General features: G+C 42.0%; 1 protein-coding gene across 11 annotated transcripts in view; it reads left to right on the top strand.

Moving 5' to 3' along the window:
* Positions 1–27,536, top strand: part of LOC311272102 (MAM domain-containing glycosylphosphatidylinositol anchor protein 2) — a 256,023-nt gene that overhangs the window by 140,648 nt on the left and 87,839 nt on the right. For 7 of the 11 annotated variants that reach the window (XM_084378258.1, XM_084378255.1, XM_084378251.1 and 4 more), the window contains 4 exons: positions 1,449–1,623; positions 17,805–18,001; positions 22,000–22,135; positions 22,385–22,654. In XM_084378258.1, coding sequence (XP_084234384.1) covers positions 1,449–1,623; positions 17,805–18,001; positions 22,000–22,135; positions 22,385–22,654 — 778 coding nt within the window. The remainder of the gene's footprint in view (positions 1–1,448; positions 1,624–17,804; positions 18,002–21,999; positions 22,136–22,384; positions 22,655–27,536) is intronic. The other 4 variants (XM_084378256.1, XM_084378254.1, XM_084378253.1 and 1 more) reach the window with 1 other exon arrangement.

Raw genomic sequence — 27,536 nt, 5'->3', positions numbered from 1 at the left:
GTTGCTGAGCTGGGTCTTTTTCTTGGAGTGCTTTCTCTCAATGTCTCTTGATGCATTTGAAACAGGCTGAGTGAAGCCTTCTCTGTGCAGTGTATTAATTTAGAGGCATTTATTTTTAATGGTAATGTATCGACTTAAAGGCTGTACAAAGGGATGGGAGAGAGGCAGAGCCTGGCTGCAGACTTTTTTCAAAGGAGAGGAGGTGGGTGAAATAGAAGAAAACAGCACACACAGTCTTTGAGTTTGAGGGTAGCTAATTTATTTCCGCCACTCTGAACAGTAACACCCCGAGCAAGACCGAGAATCTGAAACTCCTCTGATAAACTTTTGCTGCGCGAGTCTTTCTGGCCTTGTCATCCTCTCGCCCCGAGCTCCTAAAAAAGCCCCTGGAACAGGGCGCCATTATCAGGTTTTGGGCCACCCACCCTTTTCCCCCGTCTGTTTGGAAAATGACCAAACTTCAAGCTGTCGTAACCCCGGGCTGGAGCCGACGTGGGTATAACCCCACAGCTACAGCAGCACAGCAGCAATATCCCAAGATAGCACCCAATCCCTCGGTGCGATGATATCCCTGTTCCATCTGATGCTATCTCTTTAAAATGGGATGTTATCAGTATCCAAGATGATGCCACACCATACAGTGTGGCGATATTGGATTCTAATTCATAGCCTCCTCTGCTTAGACAGAGATATGTGAGGTTCTGCAGGCAAAGCCAGTCCATCTGCGGCTTACTTAGGATGAGGGATTGAATGGAGCTTCATGCTCCGTAGTTCTGGCTGTGTGGCCCCCAGGCCAGAGTTGTCACAGTACCTGTTCATGCTGTATGCTTTAATGAGGACAGGAGAGGCAGATGATGGAGAGTCAATTACAACCTCATGTTGGAGAGTAACACCATTTCACCTTTCATTACACCTCAATGCCATGGGCTAACTGGGTCTCATCAGTTAGTGAAAGGTACTCATGCTGAGAAAGCCACACTGAGGTCAGTCTTGTGTGGAAGAGAGTAAAGAGGGAAGTTAGTGGGGGACTCTTAGCTCTCAAGCCCTCCTATGTACTGTGACAATAGGATCTTCTTCTTCAGTCGTCTCTAAAATACAGAATCTTGTCAAGAACACAAGCCAATATGACAAACACACGCATAACAACATTATTTTGAAATACAGCAAGGCCAAAACAGCCTCATACACATTTCAAAAGCCTTCCACTGGCTCAAAGGGCGTAATACCTCCATTTTCTGGATGGCTTTTAATTTGAAAAAATATACAGGAAGTGATCATTTGAACTAATGGTAGCAAGAAGTTAGTGTACAGTATCTTTACATTTACTTACTGCACTACCCAAAGTTGTGTTTGATCCTTTACTCTATCGCATGCACATTACAACAGAAGATGAACACTTGAAATCAGATCTGAAAGTGTAGTCATTTCCACAATTTGTTCTTTTCCAGATTCGATGGACCAAGACAGCCGGCAGCGTGTCGGACCGCTTCCAGGACTCCAGCGTGTTCAACGAGACGTTGCACATCGCGAAGATCCTGAGGACCCAGGGAGGTCGCTACTACTGCAAGGCTGAGAACGGCCTTGGATCTCCTGCCATCAAGTCCATCAGGGTGGACGTCTACTGTAAGTGCATTAGATGCTCGAAATTGGGTATAATCCTCTAAGGATATTTTTTCATTTGTCATTTAGAAAGCAAGGCTAACTAAACATTTTACACAAGATTTACCACACATAATTGCCCCCTGTTGTTTTACAGTAACAAGGTCGTAGCTGTTCTGTTTCTTGCCTCGGCTGTTACTGTGTGGAGTTTGTGTTTTTTTCCCTTTGTTATTATGTGTTTCTTGCAAGTTTACAAAGACATCCCAGTGAAGCGTAAAATGTTGCCCAAAGGAGAGACTATCAGATCCTGTATCTGTGTTACTATGCGAATAACTGGCCACGGTGTCGCTTTGCCTTCTGCCTAATTCCCTGCTAGGACACTTTCCAGAGAGCCATGACCCTGAAAAGGTTTCTATTTACTGTCCTCTAAGTCAGTCTCTTAACAGTGTAGTAAAACACAGTATAGTGCAGCTGCCAGCTCGGTTAGCTTTTTAAATAGCAACCAGTCCATATGCTTTACTGTGAAATCCATTAAAGTAAAAGGAATGAAATTATTATGTGAAATGAAACAAGTTCTGGAATATTACTTTCTAAATTTGACCAAAATGATTTAAATTTCTCAAATACAGACAAATCTCACTGTGGGCACAGACAGCTGCAGCACAGCAATTAGCGCTGATCAGTGTGTAACAACACGAAACCTTCCAGCCCAGCGCAGAAACATTTCATATTTCTGCTGTTTGAATGTAGTTATTTGGAGGTAGAGCATCCGAAGAGACCCCTGCGCTCTCCTGGGAATGTTAATGAAGCTAAAACGCTTTCATTATCCCGACACAGTCATCGACTGTAAGTGCATCCTCTTTATGTTTAAAGTATCTGTACGACAAACAGCGAAGGCTCATTAGCATTCATCAAAGACAACAGCAATCCAGTGCCATTGTTTTTTATTGATTCAGCATCGATTGTCCTATTTCACCCCTGGAGTGGTCGAACAGTGGCGAGACAGGGGAGTTGCTGCCCTTTCATCAAAGCCGGACCCTCGGACAACCTCCAACAAGTGGGAGTTCCAGTGTTTAATATGTCGGTGTATTGCACTTGTTCAGCTTCAAAAGATTCTGCCGAGATACATTCGGAGTCACGATTATGGTGCCTTTGAAAGATCTCCAATCCTCCTCCTGAATTTTTCACCGCTCTTTCAGGAGCACTCAATCCCTGCTTCCTTTTTATGCCAAGCTGCGGAGTAAAAAAGGCTATCTCTTTGGAAATTGATGACCTCTCTGCCCTTAATTTGTCGCCAAACATCCAATTTACAGTCGCAGAGGAAAGAAAGAGGTAGTGAAGCAGAACATGTTTGCAGTAAATAAGCTGCGCTTGAGCCCTCTCCAGTCCATGATACCTTTCCAGTAAAAACCTACATTTATTTGATGCATCTTTGAGTGGTAACCCTGGTCTCTCTCTGCAGTTTTGTGAGTTACACTCAGGCAGTTATGGGCTCTGCTCCTCTCCTCTTTTTCTGCCCATATTTTCTTTCCTGTGTCAGGCTTATTCCTGCCCCTCTGTGTGTGAGCAACATTCTTGTATGTGTTTATTTGGACTGACGCTGGTGGAGGTTGTGGAATTGAACCTTGTTTAGAAAGCCTTAGTGGAGCAGCAGAGCAAAGGCTGAACGCGTCTCAGCAGCTGACAGTCAGTGCCTTGTTCCCTCTGTGCACCATTTCACCTTGGCTGCTCTAAAGAGCTGGAGGAGCAGATGTGGAAATGAAGCCAGATAGCACACCGGAGCCAGACGTGAGGATAATCGGAGAGTGCGGATTTTCACTGAGCTTCGCCGTCTGGCATTTTGACGACATAAGTTTGAGTAGTCATGCTGTTGAAGACAAACTTATTATTGTGTATTTATTTCATTGTACATCAAAAATGCTAAATTATTCATTTGATATAAGAACTTATTGATCTTAAGTCTTTGAAATTAGCAGCAAAGAAATGTTGAAGACATTTTAAAATAAAAAAGCATATGAAATGTAGACATTTTAGCACTATAGACTATGTAGGTGAGTGGCGCTAATGTGCGAAAAATCATATCATTATATATTTGCAGTATATCTAATATACACACACTATACATTAATAAGGCAATGCTATTAAATTGGGGTGGAAAAACAATAATATCGTGATACTTTTTTTTCACGATCCCTGAATCAATTTTATATAACTAGTGCTTTGTCTGCTAGCTCGATGCTAACTCATAATAGGAATTTCCCATAACGTCCTTTACAAATTATCTAATATTCAGTATTTCATATGCTCTGTGGAAACAAACTTATAACCATAGACTTTATTGTTAACTTAATCTGCTGTTCTGCAGCTTCAACACTCCCCCACAGTGACCAACTACAGCAACCTCAAAGGGGTCAAAAATCCAAAGCTCAAAATTCCCAATGGGTTTAAAAATACAGCTACCACTGGAGACATTGCGTGCCAGGAGAGGGCAGCACAAATCCAGTATATATCTTGTGATGCTGATGAAATAAAACTGACATGTGATGTGCATTGTTTTTGGAAAAATGACTCATGATATATTGTCTGTAGAAGTTTATGATTGAACTTTTTCCCATGGTCTAGTTTTAAAAAAAAAAAAGCAAACAAAAATCGCAATAAATTGTATTATTGAATCACAATACTTAAACTTCATCGAATCGGCACCTCAGTATCATGATAGTATTCGAAACGGGAGATAAGTGTATCGTCCCAGCCCTGCTACTAAATATATATTGCCAGATATGGCACACATAGAATGAAATACCTTAATGTAGCATACAATCTCATTTAAAATACAATAATAGTATCATAGTAGTAATAAAGTGTCAGTAGAGTCTAGCAGCTCTTTTTTCCCTCCATGCAAATGCATCACGAAAGGCGTAGAAGTGAAACATTTAGGAAAAAAACCTTCAAATGCAATTAATCAATTAATCAAATCAAGATGAATATAAACAAATCTTTTTTGCACTGTAGCGCTTCAAATTGTTCTCCTAGTGATGTCCTTGCATCTGGCCTTGTAACACAGTATGCGTGTACTTCATTAGCTGGCATTGTGTTATGTTGCACATCCAGCAAAAGCACATCATTCCTCCTGAGCAATGTTATAGCCGTCCCCCGGGGGTGAATTTAATTGATGGGCCTCTGCAGTACATGCTATTTTTAGTGGTTTGCAGCAACAATTTTTAATTAGTATTACAATTGCTGTTTTGGAGCCGGACCTCCCAACAACAACACCTTGAATTATGTTTGCTGTCTCTTGCAGATGTATCGTGCATGTGTGTGTGTTCATATCACTCTGTTTACATAAGAAAAGAAGAGAACACGCTGCGCCATCACTGAAAAGGGGGAAGATGCTCTCCAGCTTGTTTTACATTAAGAGGCTCAAAGCTTGAATGATCTTTCTAAAGTCTCTTCTGTGGTTTTCCATTTGAGACCATGTATCTGCTTTTGCTTCCTGGAATCAAGGGTCTTGTTTTCAATTTTCAAACTAAACACGAGAGATCATATTCATACGTGCACCTTTATGAGATCAAAGTGTTTCAGAAATCCCCCCCTTCTTCGTAAAAGCAGCCGCAGCCTGCTTGAGTCTGTTCAAAGAAATTAAATGAAGGAAATAAGGATGAACAAATGCCGAGGAGACAGACAGACAGACGGATGGACAGACGGGGAAGGTTTTCCAGACTTGCCTGTGAGCAGCAGATGAAAACAGAGAGAGATAATTACAGTTAATAACTGACCTCTGCAGCCCAGTGGAGCTGATATTAGCTATATAGCCAGCTCAAAGCTAACGTATTTACAAAGCTCAGAAGTCCATCTAAGCACATTTTATACCTGCTGACACTTCAGTTGTGTTTGTCGGCAGTTCGGTCTGTGGGGAAGGGCCTCTGCAAAGTTAATAAAGAACCTTGCCCAACTCCTACACTGATCGATTTGAAGCTTAAGATGCTCACTTCTTTTTCCTACAGGGGAGTCTTTTCAGTGTTTTCATTTAATTTCGGCTGCATTAATTTTGCTGCAGCATCTAATGTTTCATTGAGTGACTGATTGAGGAGGGCTTAAGAGTTCTGCAGGGGCAGCTTATTGTGCAGGCTCAGACTAGTTCACTGACCATCGCCAGCACAATATATTTAAGAGATTTGGCAAGAGAAAATGTCCACCGACCACAAAAACAACTGTTAGGGAAAAGTTCAGTGCCGTGAAATATTCCTTTGTACTGTAGGTTCTCAGCAAATTTTACTGCTTTTCCAACATTAGGCTCGGGCTGCACTATGAGTTATCAAATTAGTGTAATAAGCAAACAGCAGAAGCTGCAATTTTTTGATAAAGGAAAACATGAGGCAAAACACCATTATAATGAAGTACTGTAGTGCAGCAGTGATGCAAAGGTCTGCAAATTGTTTTCTTCAAACATTTGTTTGGTACAGACCCCAACAAATGTCTCTGATCGTCATGATTTTAATGGTCTTTCAGTGAAAATGAAAATTGGGATGTAAAAATAATCATTCTCACTTATCATGAATCATATCTGAATTGTAATATGTTTTTAACCATGTCCTGCAGCCTTACTCAAGAATTATTATAATTGATTAAACGTGCACTATGCAGCTTTTTAAAAGAAACTCAGAAAGGTCATACTTACAATATTGATAAGTTAATAATACAAACTCATAACTGAATAAATACACCTTGCTCAGAGGAAAACAAGGTCTCCAAAAAAAGGTGGCAGGGTCCAGCAAATACAAACAAAGTAAAACAGTATGAAACTGTGTTGTCCTTTAAGGTCAGTATGTATTTTCAGGTTATTCAGTCATGAAAACAGTGGCACAGTTTCTTTATTTTGTTTGTTTAAGCATGAAAAATCAATCAATGAAGATTTTTCTCTTCTAATTAAAATTTCTTCCAAAAAAAACAACATACCTTTAAGTCATTTGGGAATCAAGGATGTTCCTTCTCTGCACAAGTGTGAGGAATTTCAGCTTTTCTGTGTTTCATATAGTTTGAAATGAATGCATTGGTTGGACAAAACAAGCAGTTCAAAGGTTTTTCAAATTTTCTAACATTAAAAATGTAACTGAAGAAAAAATGACAGGCAGGTTAATAGAGGAATTGTTAGTTGCACCCTTGCAGCTTCCCACTGACAGACAATAATTCAAGTCAGTTATTGGTGCCCAACATGGCCTTCAGGTTGTAGAATTAACTCAACAGAATGATTTCAGCAGATGGACGAATGGAAATTGCTGCACCTTAAACCTGCTCAGTCCAGGTCAGCATTTACTGTACAGGTTGTGATAAAGGACCACTTTTAAACTCACTTTAAAAAATGGTCTGAACAAGACTGGCAAAACTGAATAAATTGAGGACACAGAGATGAAGTATGGCAAAGAAAGAACAGCATGCAGCCAAGTTTCCCAGAGTTCACAGGAAATATGTCCATATGCTAATGTTCTGCAGATGATATTAATGTTGTCTGTGCCAGTTTGTCAGGAGCTGTGAACTGGTAAGAATCAGGTGATGCATATATTGTGAGAAACAAGCCACCGGACTGTGAATATCGTCGGCTTTCTCACACATCTTCACTCTTCCCTGATATTCTCTCTACATTCCTTCAAAAGACGGATTAGAATAAGACAATAGTCTGCTTTCTCTGTGTTATCTCTGGAAGGACTTACAAAGCCCTTACTCCACACTGCTGGTGCACAAGCCAGAGAATTTTAATGAGGATACTGTGCGTTTGTGTGTGTGTTTGTCAGCACATGGGCGAGAGCCTGAGCTTGAATCATTTTTTGGCAACAGTGGCGTTCATCTAGATGTGAGACGTGTGAATGTGTGTGTCCATTTCTGTGTGTACTCACGCGCGTGAGAGGAAGCAAAAATAGAGGCTGCCCATTGGGTTCAAGCACATGCTTATGCATGAACACACTCTCCACCGGTGAGGTCCTGACTCACACACACACACATGTCAAAGGCTTAACTTGTCTTGGCATACGCCTCCTCAGCTGTGCAACGCTGTGCAGCAGCATGTGGTGTGAGGCAGACTTGGGGAAGTGTGTCTGCTTTATGTTTGCCTTCCATCGATGGAGTTCATGAAGGAGCTCAGAGACCAAACAGCGGCTGATGGTGTTTGTTTAGTGGCCATGCTGGCTTCGGTTTATCCAGTCGGTCAGTGTAACTGGCGCTTCCTATCTCATCAGGTGTCCAATTCAAGCCGCCCCTGCTGTCAGGTGCCTGAGTAAATATGTAAAAAGCAAGAGGAGCAGAGGGTTTTTGAGGAAACGGTGACTCAGAAACACAAAACAGGGTGATAAAGATCAACTGTTGACTCAGGCTAATGCTGCTATTATTAATTCCTGCGTCTCTTCATTACTGGTATTTGCAGAGAGCCTAAGTTAAAGTGACTAGGCAATATATTTGGCTATATGCAGAGGGAAGTGTGTGGGATGGAGATCTCAGGGGAGCCTATTGATTAGTGGGTTCAGTTGGTTGATGCAGGTGCTGGAGGCAGGCTCAATAGGTTGAGTTATGACTCAGATTGAGGGAAGACATAATTGTTAACTTGTGGGCCATCTTCCAATCATATTAAGCTTTTATTTTGACAGTTTCATTGATAAAATAAGATATGGTGCATCCATCGGCCCCTTGATGAGGCGTAAAATACAACTGTCGCTAGCAGATTTTATCAGCTGCATATCTAACGTTAGCTAGGTTGGTTGGTTGGTTTCCAGCTGAGGAGCAGCGAGTCTGAGGCAAAAAGGAAAAATAGCATTGTTCTTTTATTTCTGTATAGAGCCCTAACCCTAACCCTATTAATACTTGTATTATACTGTATGTTTTTTTGGTTGCATAAACTCTGATAGTCTTCAGTTGAAATTCAAAGCGGTCCAGTTACTCAGATTTCCTCCCAGCAAAGGTCCGAACCTCATAATGTCTACATTGCATCCAATAGCCTACCCCTATGTCTGTCAAATTCATACTCCAAATCAGTAGGGGGCAGCATATCACCAGGGTAACTGATGCTAACTGTAGCTAACATTAGCTATTTAGCTCATTTAGCCCTTAAGCTATTGGCAGTGTTGGTGTTTACACTGCCAGTTCAGGAGCTTTGGATTGTGACAGGCCGGGCTAGCTGGTTAGCACGCTAACGTGTCATGTCATTCATCAAAACTGCTTCCCATTATGCTGATTATATTCGTTAATTTTTTAATGTTTTCAACCAAAATTCTATATGGCACCTTGAAGCTCCTTGGTCTTGGAAGTAACACTCAGTTACCACTGTAGGTAAGCTAGTTAGCCGGGTAGGCTAATGTTTTCAGCTTACATGAGAGCACATAAACATTAATTAATTAATTCCTTACACTTTTGTGCTTGTATATTTTTTGGTTTTAGAGGGCTAAAAAAAATACACCACCCTTCACTCTCACTTCAGCCCTATTCACACCGCTTTGACATATAGAGAAATCTGATGTGTGATAGATCTGCTGTGCATCGTTCCTCTTACTAAGTTATGATTGGATCATCATTTTTTCCGTGCTCTTCAAAATTGAATTCAAGCAATACAAACCCTCACATGGCCTTTTCATCATCCATTGAAGAGCTAAAAACAGAGGAAGAAAGGATGAGGACCGCCATCTTGGTATCTCAGAATAATGCGATCCTGTGATACGAGATGATGTATTATACAATCTTCTGAAAAGATCCCATAATGTATGTAGACAAAGATATATTTGCAGCGGCTCTTAAGTGCTTTTGGATGTAAATGACCTGGTGTGATGAATGGTGTGATACAGCCACGGTGAGTTATCTGAGCCTTGTTTGAATCAGGACAGAATGAATCAGCACATTATGTGTACATTATGTAAATGTTTGCTGGTTTGGTTAATGGAGGTAAAGCCAGTTCACGACTGCCCATTACTCTTTCAAGGACTTGCTCTGGGTTGGGGCCCTTAATCAGAGTAGTGGAGTCAGCCTCGTCTCTTGCCTCTGTTTTTCTCCCCATCAGGAGCTTAAAACACACTACAGTGTGTTTGTTTTGCGTATGCTAATGTGATTATCTCGTGCAGTATTTCATTCTTATCTGTTTTTCGTGTTTTTTTTTTACATTTCCTCTCAGGGCGAGGAAAGGCCAAAGATGATGTACTGGCAGCTTGTTAGTATTTATCATTTTTCGGCAGCATTTTTGTATATATATGTACACAACAGTATCCCAATTACAAGATCCCACTATACACCGTGACTCATGAAGAATAATGATGATATCGATCTCCGAGCTCCGCTCATTTATAAAACCAGAAAATGTATCGAGCAAAAACGTATTTACCGGCTGCCTGTGAATGATAATATTGTTTGAAGAAGTCTCAGGAGGAGAGAAGACTTGAAATGGTCTGAGGCGAGAATCGGTTGAAGGATGTTGTTTAAACAAATATCATGAGCTTTGGTGTTTCGGTGCTGCTATGAAAGAAGACCAAAGAGACAAGAAATGAAATAGTTGTTTACTGATATTTTTTGAAAGGGTGATGGAGAGGATAAAGAGACTCTGTAATGATTTTATAACTTACTACGTCACAGAACTTGGCGGTGTGCATGAAACACACACAAATGTCCTTATTTCTCCCTTATAATTATGTAATTTCCGACGAATCAGGATGCAGCAGCAGGACATAACGCAGAAACAGATCTCATTAAGTCTGAACCAGTCAAATTCCGGTTCATTTTTTAATGGCCAGAAGGGCAGTGCTGTTTATAAATATATGATGTCTTTGTGGGTAAGTTTGTGATGTCCACACCTGCTGGTACAGAATGAGATCACTGTTGGAGATTCACAGTCTGCCAGGATGTTTAAATGCCAATTTCGGTGTTGATGGTGTCGTTAAAGAAGTGCAGCGCGCGCTCGGACATCAGACGTTGCGTCAGCGGTCAAACAGGCGTCAGCCTCCTGGACGCCAGCCTGCTGTCGAGAAGGAGGCGGCTCAATAATGAATGATATCTTGTTATTTTCTAACATACAACAACACAACAGGTTGTGCGCCTCCTTCACCCATCACATCCGTTGTAAGCCATTAGAACACACATTGGTATTAATAATGCGTGATAACACTGCTAATACTGTTATTATAGGTAAAAATTGCTTTCATATCATCATTTAGGAAAGATCTCCCATCTGCTCTTTGTGCAGACCCTACAAAGGAGACGGTCATTAGGCTGAAACCAGAAAAGGACTCCATCATGTCACTGGAGCTTTGCCTCCAACCCTAATGGTGGCTTTCTAGGCGTTGTTGCTTAGATCAGTGCTCTGTGGCCTGTTTGTTTTCTAGGGAGATGAATTAGAGAGGAGATGGGCTGAGGCAGACGCCACTGTCTAAGGCGAGAGGATGAAGAGGAGATTCATTACTCCTCAACCCCCAGCACACACACACAAACACAAACACAAGCACACAAACACCCACACAGCCGAATTGGGCCTCATTATTTCCTCATCTCCATCACTGGGAGGAAGTGAGGGGTTGCAGGCTCTGCTGTTGGGCTGCTGACGTCTGCCCCTCCATTTATCACACACATCCTCCACGTGCACACACACACACCGGTCGTGCACACACCTACAGACTCCCAGTGTTCCTTCCGAAGACAGCATAATTGGAAAAGCACTGTCACTGAGGAAGATGGAGGTGCAGCAGTCCTAAGTGGGCCGCTCCGGCTCTTAAAGCAGCCGTTTAAACAGCACACTTAAAGTGCAGGATGACTTCATCTGGCTAGAGGGAAACATCACCCACTCTCTGAGCTTAAATATCTTCTATTTGCATAGTTTTGACTTCAAGGGAAAAAAGAGCAATCAAAAGTCTATATTTAAGCTCTGGAGGTTTGTTTACAGCACAAACAAAATGCGTTTTAGATTCCTGCGTATTGTCTGAATCATTTCTGTTTTTTACACATTAGCAGTCGGTCGCTCGAGGGGACAGGCCCACTTTACTATACATTAGATTCTCGTCTTGCAGTACTAACAAGACCATTGTCCTCTATATCTATTTAGGCTTCTACCCACAGTGTAGCATGCGGTATTGTTCACCGTCGCTCCATTGGTTCCTTTCTGCATTGCTGCTTTAATTGCCAGTAATTACACTTAACTAGGCCTGATGACTGTGGCCTCGGAGAGGGAGTTAGTTAGCATTACTGAAATGCTCAATGCATACCCTACAATGGTGAGAGAAAAAGTAAGAATGTGTGTGTGTGTGTGTGTGTGTGTGTGTGTGTGTGTGTGTGTGTGTGTGTGTGTGTGTGTGTGTGTGTGTGTGTGTGTGTGTGTGTGTGTGTGTGTGTGTTTAAAGGTGTGGGAAGTCAAGTAAAGAAGATTTAAAAGAGAAAGAGAGAGGAAAGAAGCTTTCTGAACCCTCCTCCGGAAGAAATTTAAGTTCAAGTTAAAGCAGGAATGTGGAAAAGCGTAATGAATAATTCAGGACGTGTTGCACACAGCACCACAGAGGCATGCCAAACAGCAGCCATGGCAGGGGTGGTGAGTTGCCCTTTACAAACCTTAACCCAACTTGTCCAAGCTCCCCCTCGCTGTGTTCCTGGCAGAGACTGGAGAGAAGCCTTCATAAAAAAAAACCCCTGTCTCAAAGGTTTGCCCCTGTACACTGTATTAAAACAGTTGTTTCTAACCCCAGGAACTGACCCGCTGATTAAATTTCAATTCCAAACTTGAAATATTAAAGCCTGGACGGGGAGTTATAAGTTGTAATGAATTTTTTCTGACGGACTCACATTCGCACACACACAAAGCTGCCTAACCTAATAAATCTGCAATGTTTTATTAATGTGACACAAGGCTTTGGATATTCATTATTATTCTATCGATGCAACCGGAACAAAAACACTGATTCATTTGTTAGTGTTGCTCTTTTTTCAATTTTTTTTATTCAGAAATGGTAAATGCCAGTGACATTAATTTCATTATGGAAGGAGCTAATTAGGTGTGTTTTCAAACACATGTGAACAATGTTTGCACACTGTTATCTCTGTGTGCCACTGCTTTTGCTTTGAGCAGCTCATATTTAATCATCGTTAGTAAAAAAAAAAAATAAAAAAACAGGAAGTTGAATGGCTTCAATGCGCTATAATGACCTCTGTGATCATAACATCCTTATCCAATGATGACTCACTATCATATTAGAGATAAACATTATGATTAGGTCCACATCATGAAATCAACATTATTAAAACATCATTTTTAAGATAAAGATAAATAGGTGCTGCCAGTATTAATAGCAATACAACATGGGATATACTGTTAATAACACTGACATACAGTGATCCTGCTTTATAAACCATCATATTATTGCAAGTGTCTTTTTCCAACTAAAGGACGAGATTTACATTCATTTGCTTTCTTGCTGAGAGTTACATTACAAATTTGATACCATGTCTGTACGATGAATGTGAAGCTTTAGTCAGTGCCTGGTTAGCTTAGCTTAGCACAAAGTATGGAAACGGGGGGTGGGAACCAATTAGCTTGGTCCCGTCAAATGTTGACAAAATCCATCTACAAGCACCTTAAAAGCTCACAGATTATCGTGTGGCTTATCATTTGTTCATCCATATAGAAAATAAATCGTAAAAAAGGCAACAATTAACTTATCATGAAGTAATCGCCAACACGGGATAATTGCTTTACTTCTGTATGACAGTAAATTGAACATCTTCGGGTTGTGGACATTTGAGACAGAAGAAGAAGACATTTGAGGATGTCATCTTAGCCTTTGGGAAACAAACCTTTTTTCTGACGTTTTATAGACCAAACCACTAATTGAGTACTCGAGACAATACTTGACCTATTAATCAACAACGAATATAATCGTTCCCAGCACAGAAAGCGGAAACTCCAGGAGGTCACTGCCTCTTGCCAAGAAGTAGTCCATCAGCGGTGTGTACATTGCCATTTAAAATTTTGTGTCGAGATTAGCTCTCCTGTTGTATGATGTGTCCAGTCACTGTTTATGTTTTTTCTCAACATAAAAATGTGTATTACCCTGCCACATTCAGATATCACACACACTGAATGAGCCTCTCCCTGGATCCTATCCTGTCCCTCCTTTATCCCCCCGACAGCAAATGAAGCTGACTGCTCTCGTATCTCATGTCTCGGAGAATGATATTCAGTTTACCGAGATATCTCTGTTACACAGGCGCCATCAACAGAGTGGACTTATTGGAGAAATAGATGCACTGTTCCCTCGCCCACCTCCCCGAACACATCCATCCGCCACCGCGATCACACTTACGTGTGGAGCAACAGCTGACACCAAATACATGCAGCTAGCAGCAGCTAGTTATTGTGGAGATAGAGGTCACTGTTGCCAGGGGGTTGAGAGATGGAGGGAAAGGAAATGTTCTGACAGTAAATTACATGGCGGATTCACATATTCCATCAGAGGCCTCCACATGAGATGGATGTCATATATCACCAACATGGCTTATTAACCTTTGGACCCACATAAATGAAATGCATCAGAGCACACCATCCAGTATTATATCTGTATCATGTTTTATTTTGTGCTGTCTTATTTGATGCATCGTGTTTACACAGGGTGTAACTGATGTTGAATATTGTTAGCAATTTTAGGTCCTCTTACAGTACATCAATCCCACGCGTTCTGCATTAGCGGCGCAAGTATCTAAGGCATTGTATCTTATGTTTAATCCTCACTCCCTATTATTGAAATGCCTTTATTTATCCAAGGCTTTTATTTAAAAATGGCTCCAGGTGGTATTTTTAAAATTCACACAAGGCCTACATGAACAGTTGCCTTTGATGGACATTTAAATGTCTAAAGAGCTGAAAAAATAAATGTGCCTCTTATCGTCCTCCTATTTATGTGGAGGTGGCTCTACCTTTTTTGTTTTTTAAGGATTCTCTTTTAAACTCCATCTTCTCAAAAAAAAAGAGGCTTGAAGGTGAGGTCCTTCACAGGGCAGGCCGCCAAGTAATAACCTCTCTAATCGCTTATGCCTCATGCTCATATTTCGACCCAAAAAAAAAAAAAATCCACTACAAAGAGAGCGAGTCACCCTTATTTGGAGTAAGTGCAGGAGACAGCTGCTATACAGCATCATCACCTCATTAACCCCGCATCTGGATAGCAGCAAATTAGAAGTTTTTACATGCTCTCGACCCTCCTTTTCCTCCTTTTGTCTCTCTTCGACCACGGCCTCTTTCTCTCTCTCCTGCTGTCTCTTGTTGTTCTTCTGGCACAAAATAAAAGCAAACTGCTTATCTTTGACATAACAGGGCTGTTTTTACTCATTAAAGACGCCGCGCAAATGGCATTCAGGTCAGCGGCTCCCGCTGGTAATCAAGCTGGGACGGTGATTAGGTTAAATTAATCGCAGGCCTCTGTCGCTCATGGCTGACAGCCTGGGAGCCCGATAGGTGCCCTCTTCCCAGGTGACTCTGGCAGATCAGGCGGAGAGTGTGAAAGACATCAAAGCCGAGAAAAAAACTCGGAAAAAAAACTTGCATTAGATTAACAGCGGAGAGACGGCTCCAAAAAGGTACGTGTGGGTCTGTACGAGGATGTTGGCGTCTGTGAGTGCGCCTGGGTGGCCTGGGTGTGGGTAGGTGGAGTGAGGTAATGTGTGTGAGTTTTGTGTGCAGGTGTCTGCTTTTTGGGGGGGGGGGGCTGGAAGACATGAAAGGAAAAGAGCTAAGGTTTGATGTGATAATGAAGCACCTTCTTTAATCTTTATCGTCTCTTTTATCCAAACCACTCACTTGTGCCTATTTGTCCAACAAATGTTTTGGTAGGCCTGCTAAGTAGAAACGTGCCATCTGCTATTCAAACGGGAATATCAACATCTTCAGGTTTTGTTCTCACTTGAGGGAATAAAACGATTGATGATGAACTGGATGTTACCCCTTTTTGTTTTGCCCTTTGACTCACCCACGCGATGCGTTTGCACACTCATATGTCATGCTGTCCCACCCTCGCGTCTTAATATCAGAGGAACCCAGAGCTTTGAGTCTTGTCATGGTTGGTGGGAGTGAGCAGGAGTGATGCTAAGGTTAGCTCGCTGGAGCGTTTAGCTGTACATGGGCAGATTTACCGGCCTGTGAACCCATAAACCTGCAATTACAAACCCTAACAACTCTGGCGCAGGCGGCCTGTACACCGCAGTTTTCCTCTGGGCTCGGGGATTTAAGCTTCACAATCAGTCAAGCGTGACTTCAGAAGCTAATTGCACAAGAGTGACACGCACACACACTCACACACTCACACACACAGCATCCTTACGGGAGAAAGACTGATGGTGGAGGTGGAATTTTGTTTGAAATTCATCAAATTTTAATCCAGTGCGTACATTTCCATATTTCCATATTTATCTCTTTGCGCTCCTAGCATACACTTCCTCTCTGCATATCATTGCGGCCCTATTAATAGCCCAGGCCGCTCCTCACCTAATGCACAAACATACAGAAAACGCACCCTCGCACTCTTGTCACCACAAGGAAAGTGAAAGAAAGACAACCTCCTATCGGGTCCGACGTTCAAAGACACGTGTTATCCCAAGGTAGGTAGCGCTGTCAATGAATCACTCCATTTCTGCCACAGTTGGTAAATTGACTGTTTGAAGCAGGAAACAGATGAGGGGGAGGCTGGGTAGAGTCGGAGATAAGATGTAGGATTCATACTCTGCCCCCCTCCTCTCTATAATGAATCAGTGTATTTACTTAGAGCAATCTGCTCCTCTAAAATGGCACCGCAATCGCTCTGTCTTCTACGGAGCACTGTCACTCCCCTCCCCTGTTTTTCCCCCTGCCCCCCAAAGGTAATTGCTCTTACCTGAGACACTGTAATGGATCCTGGATGAAGTATTGACCGCTGCTAGATTTTGATTAAGGGGCTGTAGGGCAGAACATGTCTTTAATGAAACTGAGGAATCAGCATTCTCTGGCTGGTGCGTCGAGGCTGGATGCTGTGCACTGTGGCCCACAGGCGCCTTGATTAGGACCTGATCCTCAGCAAATCCAGGGGCGGGCCACCGCTACTGAATTAAAAGCAATGAATTCATCCATTAATAACACCTAAGGCATGTGTAGTTTTTCTCTGGAGGCCTATAATCATTAAAGATTTGGGTATTCATTTACTGTAAGCTGCTTGCACTCTCTCACCCGCATACCCACGCAGCGGCTCTCTCGATCACTCAATCATCCACCTTGTTGCTCACTCACAGAAACATTAACTCGCTCATTAATACACTCAATCACTTCCCCCTTCATATGCAAAAGGTCAGCCTTTATCAGTGAGAATTTTAGCGTGAGGGATAACTTGCATTAGCTTCTCTCATCCTCTCCCTTAAATTGCCTTTTCGCTCGTGTTAAAAACTGATTGCATCTCGGACAGAGATGAAAGGGAAACAGCTAGCTCCCCACGTTCTTTGAGCGTGCAAATGGACATAATCTAAAAGGCGAGTATTAGCATGCTAAAAGACACCACAGCTATGATGAACACCATTTGCCAAGGCTTAATGCGATAGCCGGGTAAGATGATTAACTTTGAATCCATTTAATCAACCACAAGCACTTTCTCAAATAACCAACTGTCTAGCGTTTGGGGTAAAACTTCCCTCAGATCTGCTGGGAAATGGGGGAGAGTAACAGATGTGTCAAATCACAGAGTGCCTAAATCGGAGTGGAAGGCCAGCCAAACGTTATTCTTTGAAGTGACGGACATCAAACATCATTTTGTGCACAGTATTTGTCATCCCCGCTCATGTTTGAAGCTCTCAATGGAGTGTGACTTGGAACACATAGCGGCTCGCTCATTGACTGGGAAGTCAATGTGCCCTTGGGCTGCATCCTATTGACTTAAGTAGTTCAAGCAGAGGGCGTCGCACCTCCTCTCACACATCGACCCCAGCGTGCATGCTGATAGCTAGCTCTGCTAATGCAATGAGAATTATGACCCTTTCGGTCAGATCTTTAACCACAATGAAGACCAGGGATCCTGGAAGATTGTGATTGTATTAACTTCTGTTATCATAGCTCGACATGCATGTTTATGCGTGAAATGTGGTCTGTGGTGATCGATTGATCCAAGACGTCTTTTGTCAATTGAGCAACTCGTGGAAAAAGTGTTTGTTGATAGCTTCCTCTTCTCTCTTCGCGCTCCCTCTCACAGATCTCGATGACCCGGTGGTGACGGTGCACCAGAGTATAGGAGAAGCTAAGGAACAGTTCTACTACGAGAGGACTGTGTTTCTGCGCTGCGTGGCCAACTCCAACCCGCCCGTCCGCTACAGCTGGCATCGCGGGAGAGAGGTCCTGACGCAGGGCTCGGATAAGGGAGTGGAGATCTACGAGCCGTTTTTCACTCAGGTAAGACAGACGCAACATGATAGGGATGAAAGTATTGAATCAGAGGGAACGGTAGATGCAAAGAAAGATGTACTGTTTCATCGAGGGTAAAGGCCTATAACTGTTACCAGGCAAATATGAAAGCTGAGGACTTATAGGTGCGCTTCAATGGCGCTTTATGCCGGCTGTCATGAAGACATGCATCCATTGCCCTCCGACTGCACACTACAAAGGAAGGATAAATGGGCTGATACAGAATGGAGCATGTGAAACAACCATAATAATCTTTTGAATGCATAACAAAAGATGCGTTCATCAGGGGCCATATTTGCCGAGGCATTTTCAGACAGTGCTCTCTCATATGAAGAGATGCTTTCACGACTAGCTGCAACAGAAGGGGGAGAAAAGCTAGCAGTTTTAGCAACAGAGCAGCTTTGGATTTTGTTCACTTCTGACACATTGCTCTCTCACTATGAGAGGGTGTTTGTGTTACAGTGTTTGCAATTAACTGCGATTCATTAGTCACTATGATTTATGGTTAATTTATGTGTGTAAAACTATTTTTGTTTGCTAATGTTTCAGTCATTAGATACAGAAAGTAAAGCAGTCGTGCAGAAATAAAAGTCTGTGTTAAATAGCGATGGTCTCATTATTATTACTAGTTTTCAACATTCTAATACATTTTACTGCAGCATGTGGGGGATCATGTTCTACATACTGCCGGGCCTTAAACAGACACTACAAGTATGTAAATGGTGACCTTCATCAGCCTCTTCTGTCAATGAGCAAAGAAGTGCAACAACGTGTCGTCACAGTACACTCCCTTCCTGCATTTTCACAACAAGGAATAAGTAAGCCTCGGTTGCTAATTAATGAATCAACACAACATCTTGTTACAAAGGTGAAACACTGCAAATTGAAATACTGTAATAGTAGTGTTGCTGCTTAGGGTTGGGGCGTTGATGATGTACGTAGATACCGTGCGTCAGTAGAATGTGTCCAGAAGTAGAGATTTGTGATTTCTGATATATACCATTACTGTGATAAAAAATGCATATATCACCTACCTCTACTGCTGTTTTATTTGCCTTATGTCCCAGGCAACACATTCTCACTCCTCATCAAATATGGCAGCTTGATCAGTGGCCTTAGGCTTCAAACTAAGACGCTGTACCTACCCCTCCAGTGTCAGTGGTGCATGTGAAAGGCTCAGCCCCTCAAGTCAGCAATAATACGTAATATGTGCTGCCCGGTTAGACTTCCAAAATGAAGAGACTCTGCTGTCAGTTTAGTGATAGTACCTAATATACAACATCCGATGAGACTTTAAAAATAAAGCTTGCTGACAAACAGTTCACATACTGTGACATATAATGACTTTTGGACTGTTATTAACGTTGTCAGATGGCTGCGGAGTGAGAACGCGCTGTACTGGAAGAGTTAGTGACATTGAGCCTGTGTTATGTTTGGTTTTGTTTTGTTTCAAAACCCCTGTCCAAACCATTGCAACCCTCCCTTGCTGTGCTATGGGAGAGAAAGACTTATTAGCCTTATGAATAGCAATCTTAGTTTCACAAACCTGATTTCACATAGTTGCAGGCACACGGGGAAACTGCAGACACAGAAAGACGGGGTTCTCTGCACAATCAGTCGGATTTTCTTTACAATTTGAAAATTGAGAAGCTCTTGTTCTAAAAAGGATCTTGTGCAGCCAACAAAGACCTGTTTGAGATTGTTCTGTCACTAGTAACCGAATTGTAGTTTTTGAATTGACCGAGCTGAATGCGATTTGTATGTTGAATTGGGCGGCAGAGGGAATTGGAAATCCTATGAGAGAGAGAAAAATACACACGGGAGAGGAAAAGCGGCTTAAGATACAGAGAGAGGGGAAAAAAGGAAGTGAAATTGATGTTTGGCCAAATGAAGAAAGATGGCTGGGGACTAATGGAGTGGGCGAAGAAGGCTGAAGAAGCTGCACAACTGGGCCTCATCAGACACTCTTCCCTTCTCCATCCTGCTCTTCATACCTCTTTTCTCCTTCCCTCGCTCCTTCATCCTGCCCTCTATTAAAGCTTTAATTGGGTCTGGAAATTTTGAGCGCAACCCAGACCCAGAGATTAACTTTGTCTGAGTCCAACCCCAAATAAATCCTGACTAAACTCCTAGTAATTTGCTCATATAAATGGCTAATAACATTATATTTCCACAATATGTCTGAACTTGCCTGAAACACACTCAGACAATTCAGTTGCATATTCATAACTGACCGAAATCGAGCCTACGGGCACGAGTTGAGCCCATTAGAGAGCAGCCAGGCCTCCATTTTAGCCGGGCAGATTTGTGAATTAAGTTCGTCTCTTTACCTTCCTCCCTCCATTATTCTTCATTCCAGCTTCATTCCCGGGCACCCTTTTCAGTCCTCCAAATGTATTTTATATTCCCACTGATACTTCAAAAATGCACTGGTGGCATTTCAAACTCTGTACAAAGAACAGGTTCGTTATTAAGTGAGGCCCAGAGCTGTGCTTTTATTGAAGAAAGAAACCCTGTCCTTTCTCCTGTCTGTTACTTTCTCCTCCACCTCTCTCTCCATAATTTTACCCACAAGGTGCCAGAGAATAGCACAATTATCGAAGGTATAATGGAGCCATTTCTCATCTCTCGTCGGATTCCCACCTCTTTATTGCAGTCGATATGTTATGATGTTTATGATGTTTCCTTGCGGTGTGATGGTCTCTCAGCGCGCTTTATCTAGATCTTTAGGAGGTAGCCATTTAAATACCGAGGTAGTACCGTATTGCTCATTACCCCGTTGAGTTACACATTCTTGTCAATTTGGAAATTTTCCTGCAGTTGTTTTGTTCAGCTTCCTCACTCATTTTCTTGGCCCCCATGTAGTCAACAAATGTTCCTGCCGCTAGCATGAAAAATGTCCCCCTATTCCTTTCTGCTGCCATGCATTTTAAGTTGATCAAGCTGGTTTCCAATCTCTCTTCCCAAAGATGAGAATTCGATCCCTCAAAACTGCGGAAATGCTTTTTTCACCTGACAGGGACAATACGTTCCTCCAAATTGTATTTGCCCTTTCCCGTCGGCCACAAGTCCTGTTCCTGAAGCTCTTGTGTACTTTAACGTTCAATCTTTCCATCAATATGGCCATCAATCCCCCAGTGCAATTCCTTTTAATGTGTTTGTCCTTTCCATTCCTTTCTCTGCCCCTTGCATTTTCAAAATAGATTTTCCTTCTGATCTGCCCCCCCCCCCCAGCCACCCACCCGCTGTGACTAAAGCTTGCACTATGAACACTGCGGACCTCATCTCCTGATATCTGCACTGAAGCAGAGGAGGTGACAGAGAAAGAAAGGAAGTGGAGTGTGGGGTTCAGGGCTGATCTAATACAATTAAGTTATCCATGAGCCTCGCTGGATATGAAAGGGTTTGATAGACGTGAGTGATTGTCATGTTGTGTGGACTGGCGCAGCATGTGGCTGACTCATGTTTTAATCTGCCATGTCCTCCGCCAACCCATCACCCACACATTGGAGTCAGGCAGATCAAAGGTTTACATCCTCATCGTAGCCCTCCGGGCGGGGCTCTCGGTTGACGGGCCCGGCTGGAATCTAATAAACACATTCTCAGTGAGATAGCCGCTTCTGTGGAGGGATCCCCCACCGAGCCCATCCATATTTCTGTAGCTGTATGGTGAAATTACCGCAATGTCATTGAATGGAGAGTAATCCGCTCGTTGGTATCGAGCAAGTTGACACGTTAATTTCCTTGAAAAATACCGGTATCCTTTTTTACAGTGATTTTGCACTAATACACTTGAACTCGACTACCTTTTCTTTTCATTTTGGCTTCATTAAAACAGTATACATATTCATTTCTTTGACCTTTCTTTGGAGCTGTTTGGCCTTTGTCATCTCCTTCCCAGTATCTAGTTTTCTGCATTTCTTTTACTTGATTATGTTGATATTTTTGCACACATTTGCATACCAGTGTTGGTTTGGTCTGAGCTGCAGGGGGAAACGAAGATTTTGAAGCTGAAGAACCTGCGTCCTCAGGACTACGCCAACTACAGCTGCATCGCCTCCGTCAGAAATGTGTGTGGGATCCCTGACCGCAGTGTTATCTTCAGACTCACCAATAAGACAGGTACTCTGACTATTTTAATTTTACAAGCATAGAATACCCAAAATGACAGTTTTAGAAGGGAATTTGATATTATTCTGAGTAGATTGCAATATAAAACAGCCACTTCTACAAAGGTGTTTTAATAAAAGTAAAACAGACATGGAGACGGAGAGATGAAGCGGTACGCAGTCTCTCAACTGACATAACTGCCAAAGTTGTCCATCTTCTGCCAATCTTTCTAATCAGACTCTACACGCTCTCCCTCCACAGCCTCGCCGTCCATCAAGCTGCTGGTGGAGGATCCCATCGTGGTGAATCCTGGCCAGACGGTATCCTTGGTGTGCATCACCACGGGCGGAGAGCCTCCCCCGACTCTCACCTGGGTTAGCAGTAATGACAGCTTGCCACAGAGGAGCGTGGTGAAGGGGGGCACGCTCACTCTCCCGGCCATCAGCTCGGACGAGGCGGGGGTCTACAGCTGCGTGGCCAGCAACAACGTGGGAAACCCGGCAAAAAAGTCCACTACCATCGTGGTGCGAGGTGAGAAGGCATGACTGCACAAACACATACATGGAGCAGCACAAAGCGTTACAAATGACAAAATAAAAAATAAATAAACATTATGAAAGTAAAATGTATGCAAAAAATAATTGTGAATTAATGTAGTAAAATATCAAAACTCAACACATTAATAACTAAGACATTTTTATTTTATCGACATTTTTATTTCAAAATGACACATTTTGCAACAATATTGCTATGAATTTGTATAAAGTTTGTTTATATACAGTCATTTTTTGGTAAAAGGGTGTGAAACCATTCATTAAAATGCACTGGCTCAGGAGTGGTTAGCACCAGTTTATTAAAAGCAGCAGGGCCAGGGCCTTTGCTGCCTGTTTGGCTAATTATCGGGGTTTTTAATATTTTTTTTCCAAGCTGCTCTTCACCTGAGTGGCACAGGAGGCGGAAGAGCATCTGATCTTGCTGTAGCTCATTACAGAAATACCTGTTATCAAAGTACCGCTTTTTGCATGCTTGCCATATTGGCATATCTCTATTAATGTGAATACACAGAAGGTGAAGTGCACTTATGATTAGGCTTTTTAATATTTACAGTAACTGCAAAAAAAGATCTGCTTTGAAGGTTAATACTCTAGACAGGCAATTTTACCATCTGTAAAGAAAAGCTGTTTCAGTATGAGACCCGAACAGACGAGACACGATGCACGAGGAAATCGACTTTTATATTCTTAAATCGACTGCTATTACTAAGCTCGAGGATTAAGAGTGGTGTGTGCGAGGAGACTTTCATCAGTGACATTACAGATGCCCTGAATGTTAAACTGCACAAACCTCTCGCAGGTGAATGAAAAGACGCTTTAATTAGTGAAGCCTTGACAAACAAAACAGCATTCGTGCGATGATCCATATTTGAATTTAAACTTTCCGGAGAACATCACACGCGCACAATTGGGACACATTTGAATCAGAGTTTAGCAGATTGGCTCGGAAAGTTTCTCAAAGAGTTTCCTCCTTTCATCTCGGAGATTATGCCACAGCTCCATCATCAGGTCGCCTCTGAGCTCAGTCTGTTTGGAAGCATTTATTTATGCAGCCACACACTCCCTGGGATGAAAATCAAATCATCAACAAATCATTTCTGATGGCCCCCCTGACAGATAAAAACCCCTTCTCTGTACTGTGAAAGTGCCCATATAGTTGAGGACTTAAGAATCGAGAGGCTTACATCAAAGAGAAGGTGTCAGGTGTCCCATGGCAGCAAATAAGTCAGGGCACACTCGGCGCAAGCAATAAATATAACGCTCTCATCGATGTGTCATATGTCTGGAGCTGACAGTGGTTCTCATGGGATCTTGGCAAAATGTCATCAAAAAAAAAAAAGAAAATCACCACCTTCCTTAGATATGAATACAATCACACTCATGTGTCACAATTAAATGGTACCTGTGGTGCTATTTATCCATTTCGACTGTTTTGGTGTAAGTTGCTGAGTTTTGGAGATATCAGTCGTAGAGACGGCGTCTCTCTCCAGAAATCATGACCTGGTTAATCAAGATAATCCACAGAAATAGTTTTAAACTTTTCTCTTTCTACCGAACTACACCCTCCAAGCGTATCAACATGCAGAAGGAAGCTTGCATCTACTCATGGATGATATTCCTGGGCTTGTGACATGGAGAAGAAAAAATTCCTACATGATCTCTATCGCTGATGACTCCAAAACTCGATTTACTCACCAAAAACAATCTAGATGTATAAATAAAGCTACAGGTAGGAGGAAAATGTGTATTTTTGATTTTTGGGATGAACCGTCCCTTTCAGGCTGCAGAGCATTGTCTGCACTTGTTAAAAGTGAAACAAGACCGGTATGTATTATTCTGCTTGACTAAATGCCATGCAGGATCCATAGCGATTGATTGGTTGGGCAGTACAGAGCTGTATGAAAAAACTTTTTTGGCTCCATCATTTCAGATATAAAAGCCTTGGACAACTTATCTGCTCCTTAACCTCGCCCTAATAATATCACTGTTCACTCTTTAAAAAAAACACACAAGAAAACCCATTTTAAGGCTCTATCTGTGTAATGTTATGAATACTAGCCTAGCAACACTGAAGGCCAGTGAGTCAGAGACGGGCAAAGAGACTGGAGCTGCTTCCCAGTGAGCAGTGTCAAAGGGAAGGCAGTGGATATTGTTGAAGTTGCAATAAACTTTGAAATCTTATGAGCTGTTTCTACGATTAAAATCATGCCCAGTTTCCCAGTTGAACACAGCACGCATCTGTCTTGTAGAAATGATGACGGCGGTGAAACTACTTCACACTATGATATTTAAATTATGCAATAAATCTCTGGTTAAAATGCGATCCGAACCACTTTGGAGGGGGGTTATCTCTGAGGATCACAGATCAACTTAGTTCCATTACTCCATTACGTGATAAAAGAGGCCTGGAAGCCACCACTGACGTCTGCACCACTTAGGAGTTTAGTGCAGATGTTAAAACACAGACAAAGATATCAGACAGGGGAGGTGGCTAAATAAATCAACTGACAAGAAATGCTGTCCTGAGTAAATTAACTCACTCATCTTGAAGTGTGAATTAGGGGCGAAAACAATCTAAACCAAAGAAATCTAGGCACGCTTAAACTAAATATGCTACATAATTCATCAAAATGTGACAAAAAATATTACAGTCACTCTTGTCTGTGCTTTTGCGGGGATCTCCAGTTATTAGTAAGTAGTCACCCAAACAAACTGAGTGGGTATAAATGACGTCTAATTAACCCAACAGTCTCTAACAAAACATCACTGGTGTCAAAATAAATTTGAACCAAGTCATATGGAAGCTATATCAGCTCTAAAAGTTAAAAGCATGACAGTCTCCTTTTTTTCTTTGTAAATTAGCTCTGCGACAGACGTCAACACGTTATCACACATCTCAGCGTGACATCAGGGGCGCTCTCCTGAGTCTGATGAGCTGTCACTGACGCAAATGCAATTTGGGGATCAACATGGGTGGGTGGTATGAATGTTCTTTGATAGACTGCGTTGTTTATTGAGCTATATCATGAATTTGATCTGTTTCCGAAGAACCGGCCGCATATTGAGCAGTGCGGCAGCCATGAAAAAGTGGAAATAATGGAGACACGCAGCGCTATATGCCTGACATACTCACGGTCATGTTAATTATATTCTGTCTGGCAACCCAGCTTTTCAGAGCCAAACCGTGTCTGTGATGCACCTTTTTCTCTACAACGATTTCTCCATTGTTTTGTCTCGCCACTGATCTCCTCTTACTTATTTTATCAAGTGTCGCATTGCATGAAAACATTCTTAAAGCGTCTTTCCATATGCAGGGGGCCCGGTGGGTGCTATATTTTCAGCCATTTGCAGGAAATTTCCATCACCACAGATGCTATTAGATGTTTGGATTTAGAAACAAAGTGATGTTTTTCTGCTTTGATTTTAACTTCTCCCCTCGCTGTTATTTTTGTCCTTCGCCAACATAAAAAGGCGGCGTAAAGAATGCAGACTTGTGAGGCGTGACCAAACTAATATTGGAAAGCTTCGAGACAGACTTACATTATTCATGATTTCTGCCGCATTCTCCAACATGTGTGCTTCAGTTTTTCGAAGTGGATTGAGCAGATAAACAAAATATATTTAAAGGATCCCAAACCTTTTTTTTTAAAGAATTATGACTAGTATATGTAATGATTGAGACATTTCACCATGAAGATTTAACTTCCCCTTTAGTTGACAGATGACATACCCCAAAATATCTTTTATGCCAATTTCTTGTGACTTATTGGCTGACATTCAAACACAGTCAAACATATATATCTGTAATAATAACCAATATATCAGCCCTGGTCATTATAGACGAGGACTTTGGTGTGTCAAGTAGTGCAGGTGCACTGTCAGAGTTTACAGGACCACTTCCACTCGCTATTAACTGGTTTGAGATGGTCCTGAAAATAGAAAACCCTCCAAGTGAAAGCAGTAAAAGTGGAGTGAACAGGGTGAGGTTGAAGTGCCGATAATGGTTTTGAACCTGTCTTCTTGACACTTTACTGAAATTACACATGAATAGGGCTCGGTACTGAACTTTTATACTTTTAGGACACCACTCGAATTGCATCAATACTGAATTCCAATACCTAAGGCGTGAATATCATCAGTGTCCGTGAACCAGTGATAAAAATAATCATTAAAAGCACAATTTTAAACCACCTTTTTTGGCTATGGAGTACAGATGGAGCCAAGGTGTAAAGTGTATCTTACAGGGGACCCGGTGCTACTTAGAGACCAGCAGGTCAAAGCAGAGAAATCAACCTGAAGATGACACGTTGGATACTTTGGAGGTCTCACTTTGCCACTATTTCCCAGTACCACGACCATCATCCACACAGTTATTACCTTCTTTTTCTTCCTCTTAGTTAGACTGGACGTTAAATGGCATATTGCTGGCATTTGATCAGTTATTAATGTTCCTTCTGACGGTTATTTGTATTGAATACAGCATCAGTTACCCAGGTCGAGTAAAGCGCGCTGAGTAAATACAGTTTGTCCTTGTCTCAGGTCTTCATCTCTTGAAGAGAGCAATTCTACCATAATATCTAATGTCAGCTTCTATATTTTTCGAAATGGATTTTACAGATTTGGTATCAAAAAGTCAGGGTATCAGTGATGAACACGTGTTAACAAAACCAGCCCTCACACAGGAAACACTTTGGAATAACAGGGTTGACTCTACACAACATACAACTGTATTATACAGAGTTGTGGTACTTGAATGGAACGTACTTTATCTCCGTCCAAACACATTGTGGCTGAATTACAATCTAACCATGTACAAATTAAGATAAAGCATTGTGCTTTGTTCTCCTGTACTTCTCACA

The sequence above is a fragment of the Pagrus pagrus genome, assembly GCF_965226575.1.
Source record: "Pagrus pagrus genome assembly, chromosome: 16".
Taxonomy (NCBI): Eukaryota; Metazoa; Chordata; class Actinopteri; order Spariformes; family Sparidae; genus Pagrus; species Pagrus pagrus.
Note: the sequence above shows the minus strand (reverse complement) of the source record. Positions and strands in the feature narration are given on the sequence as shown.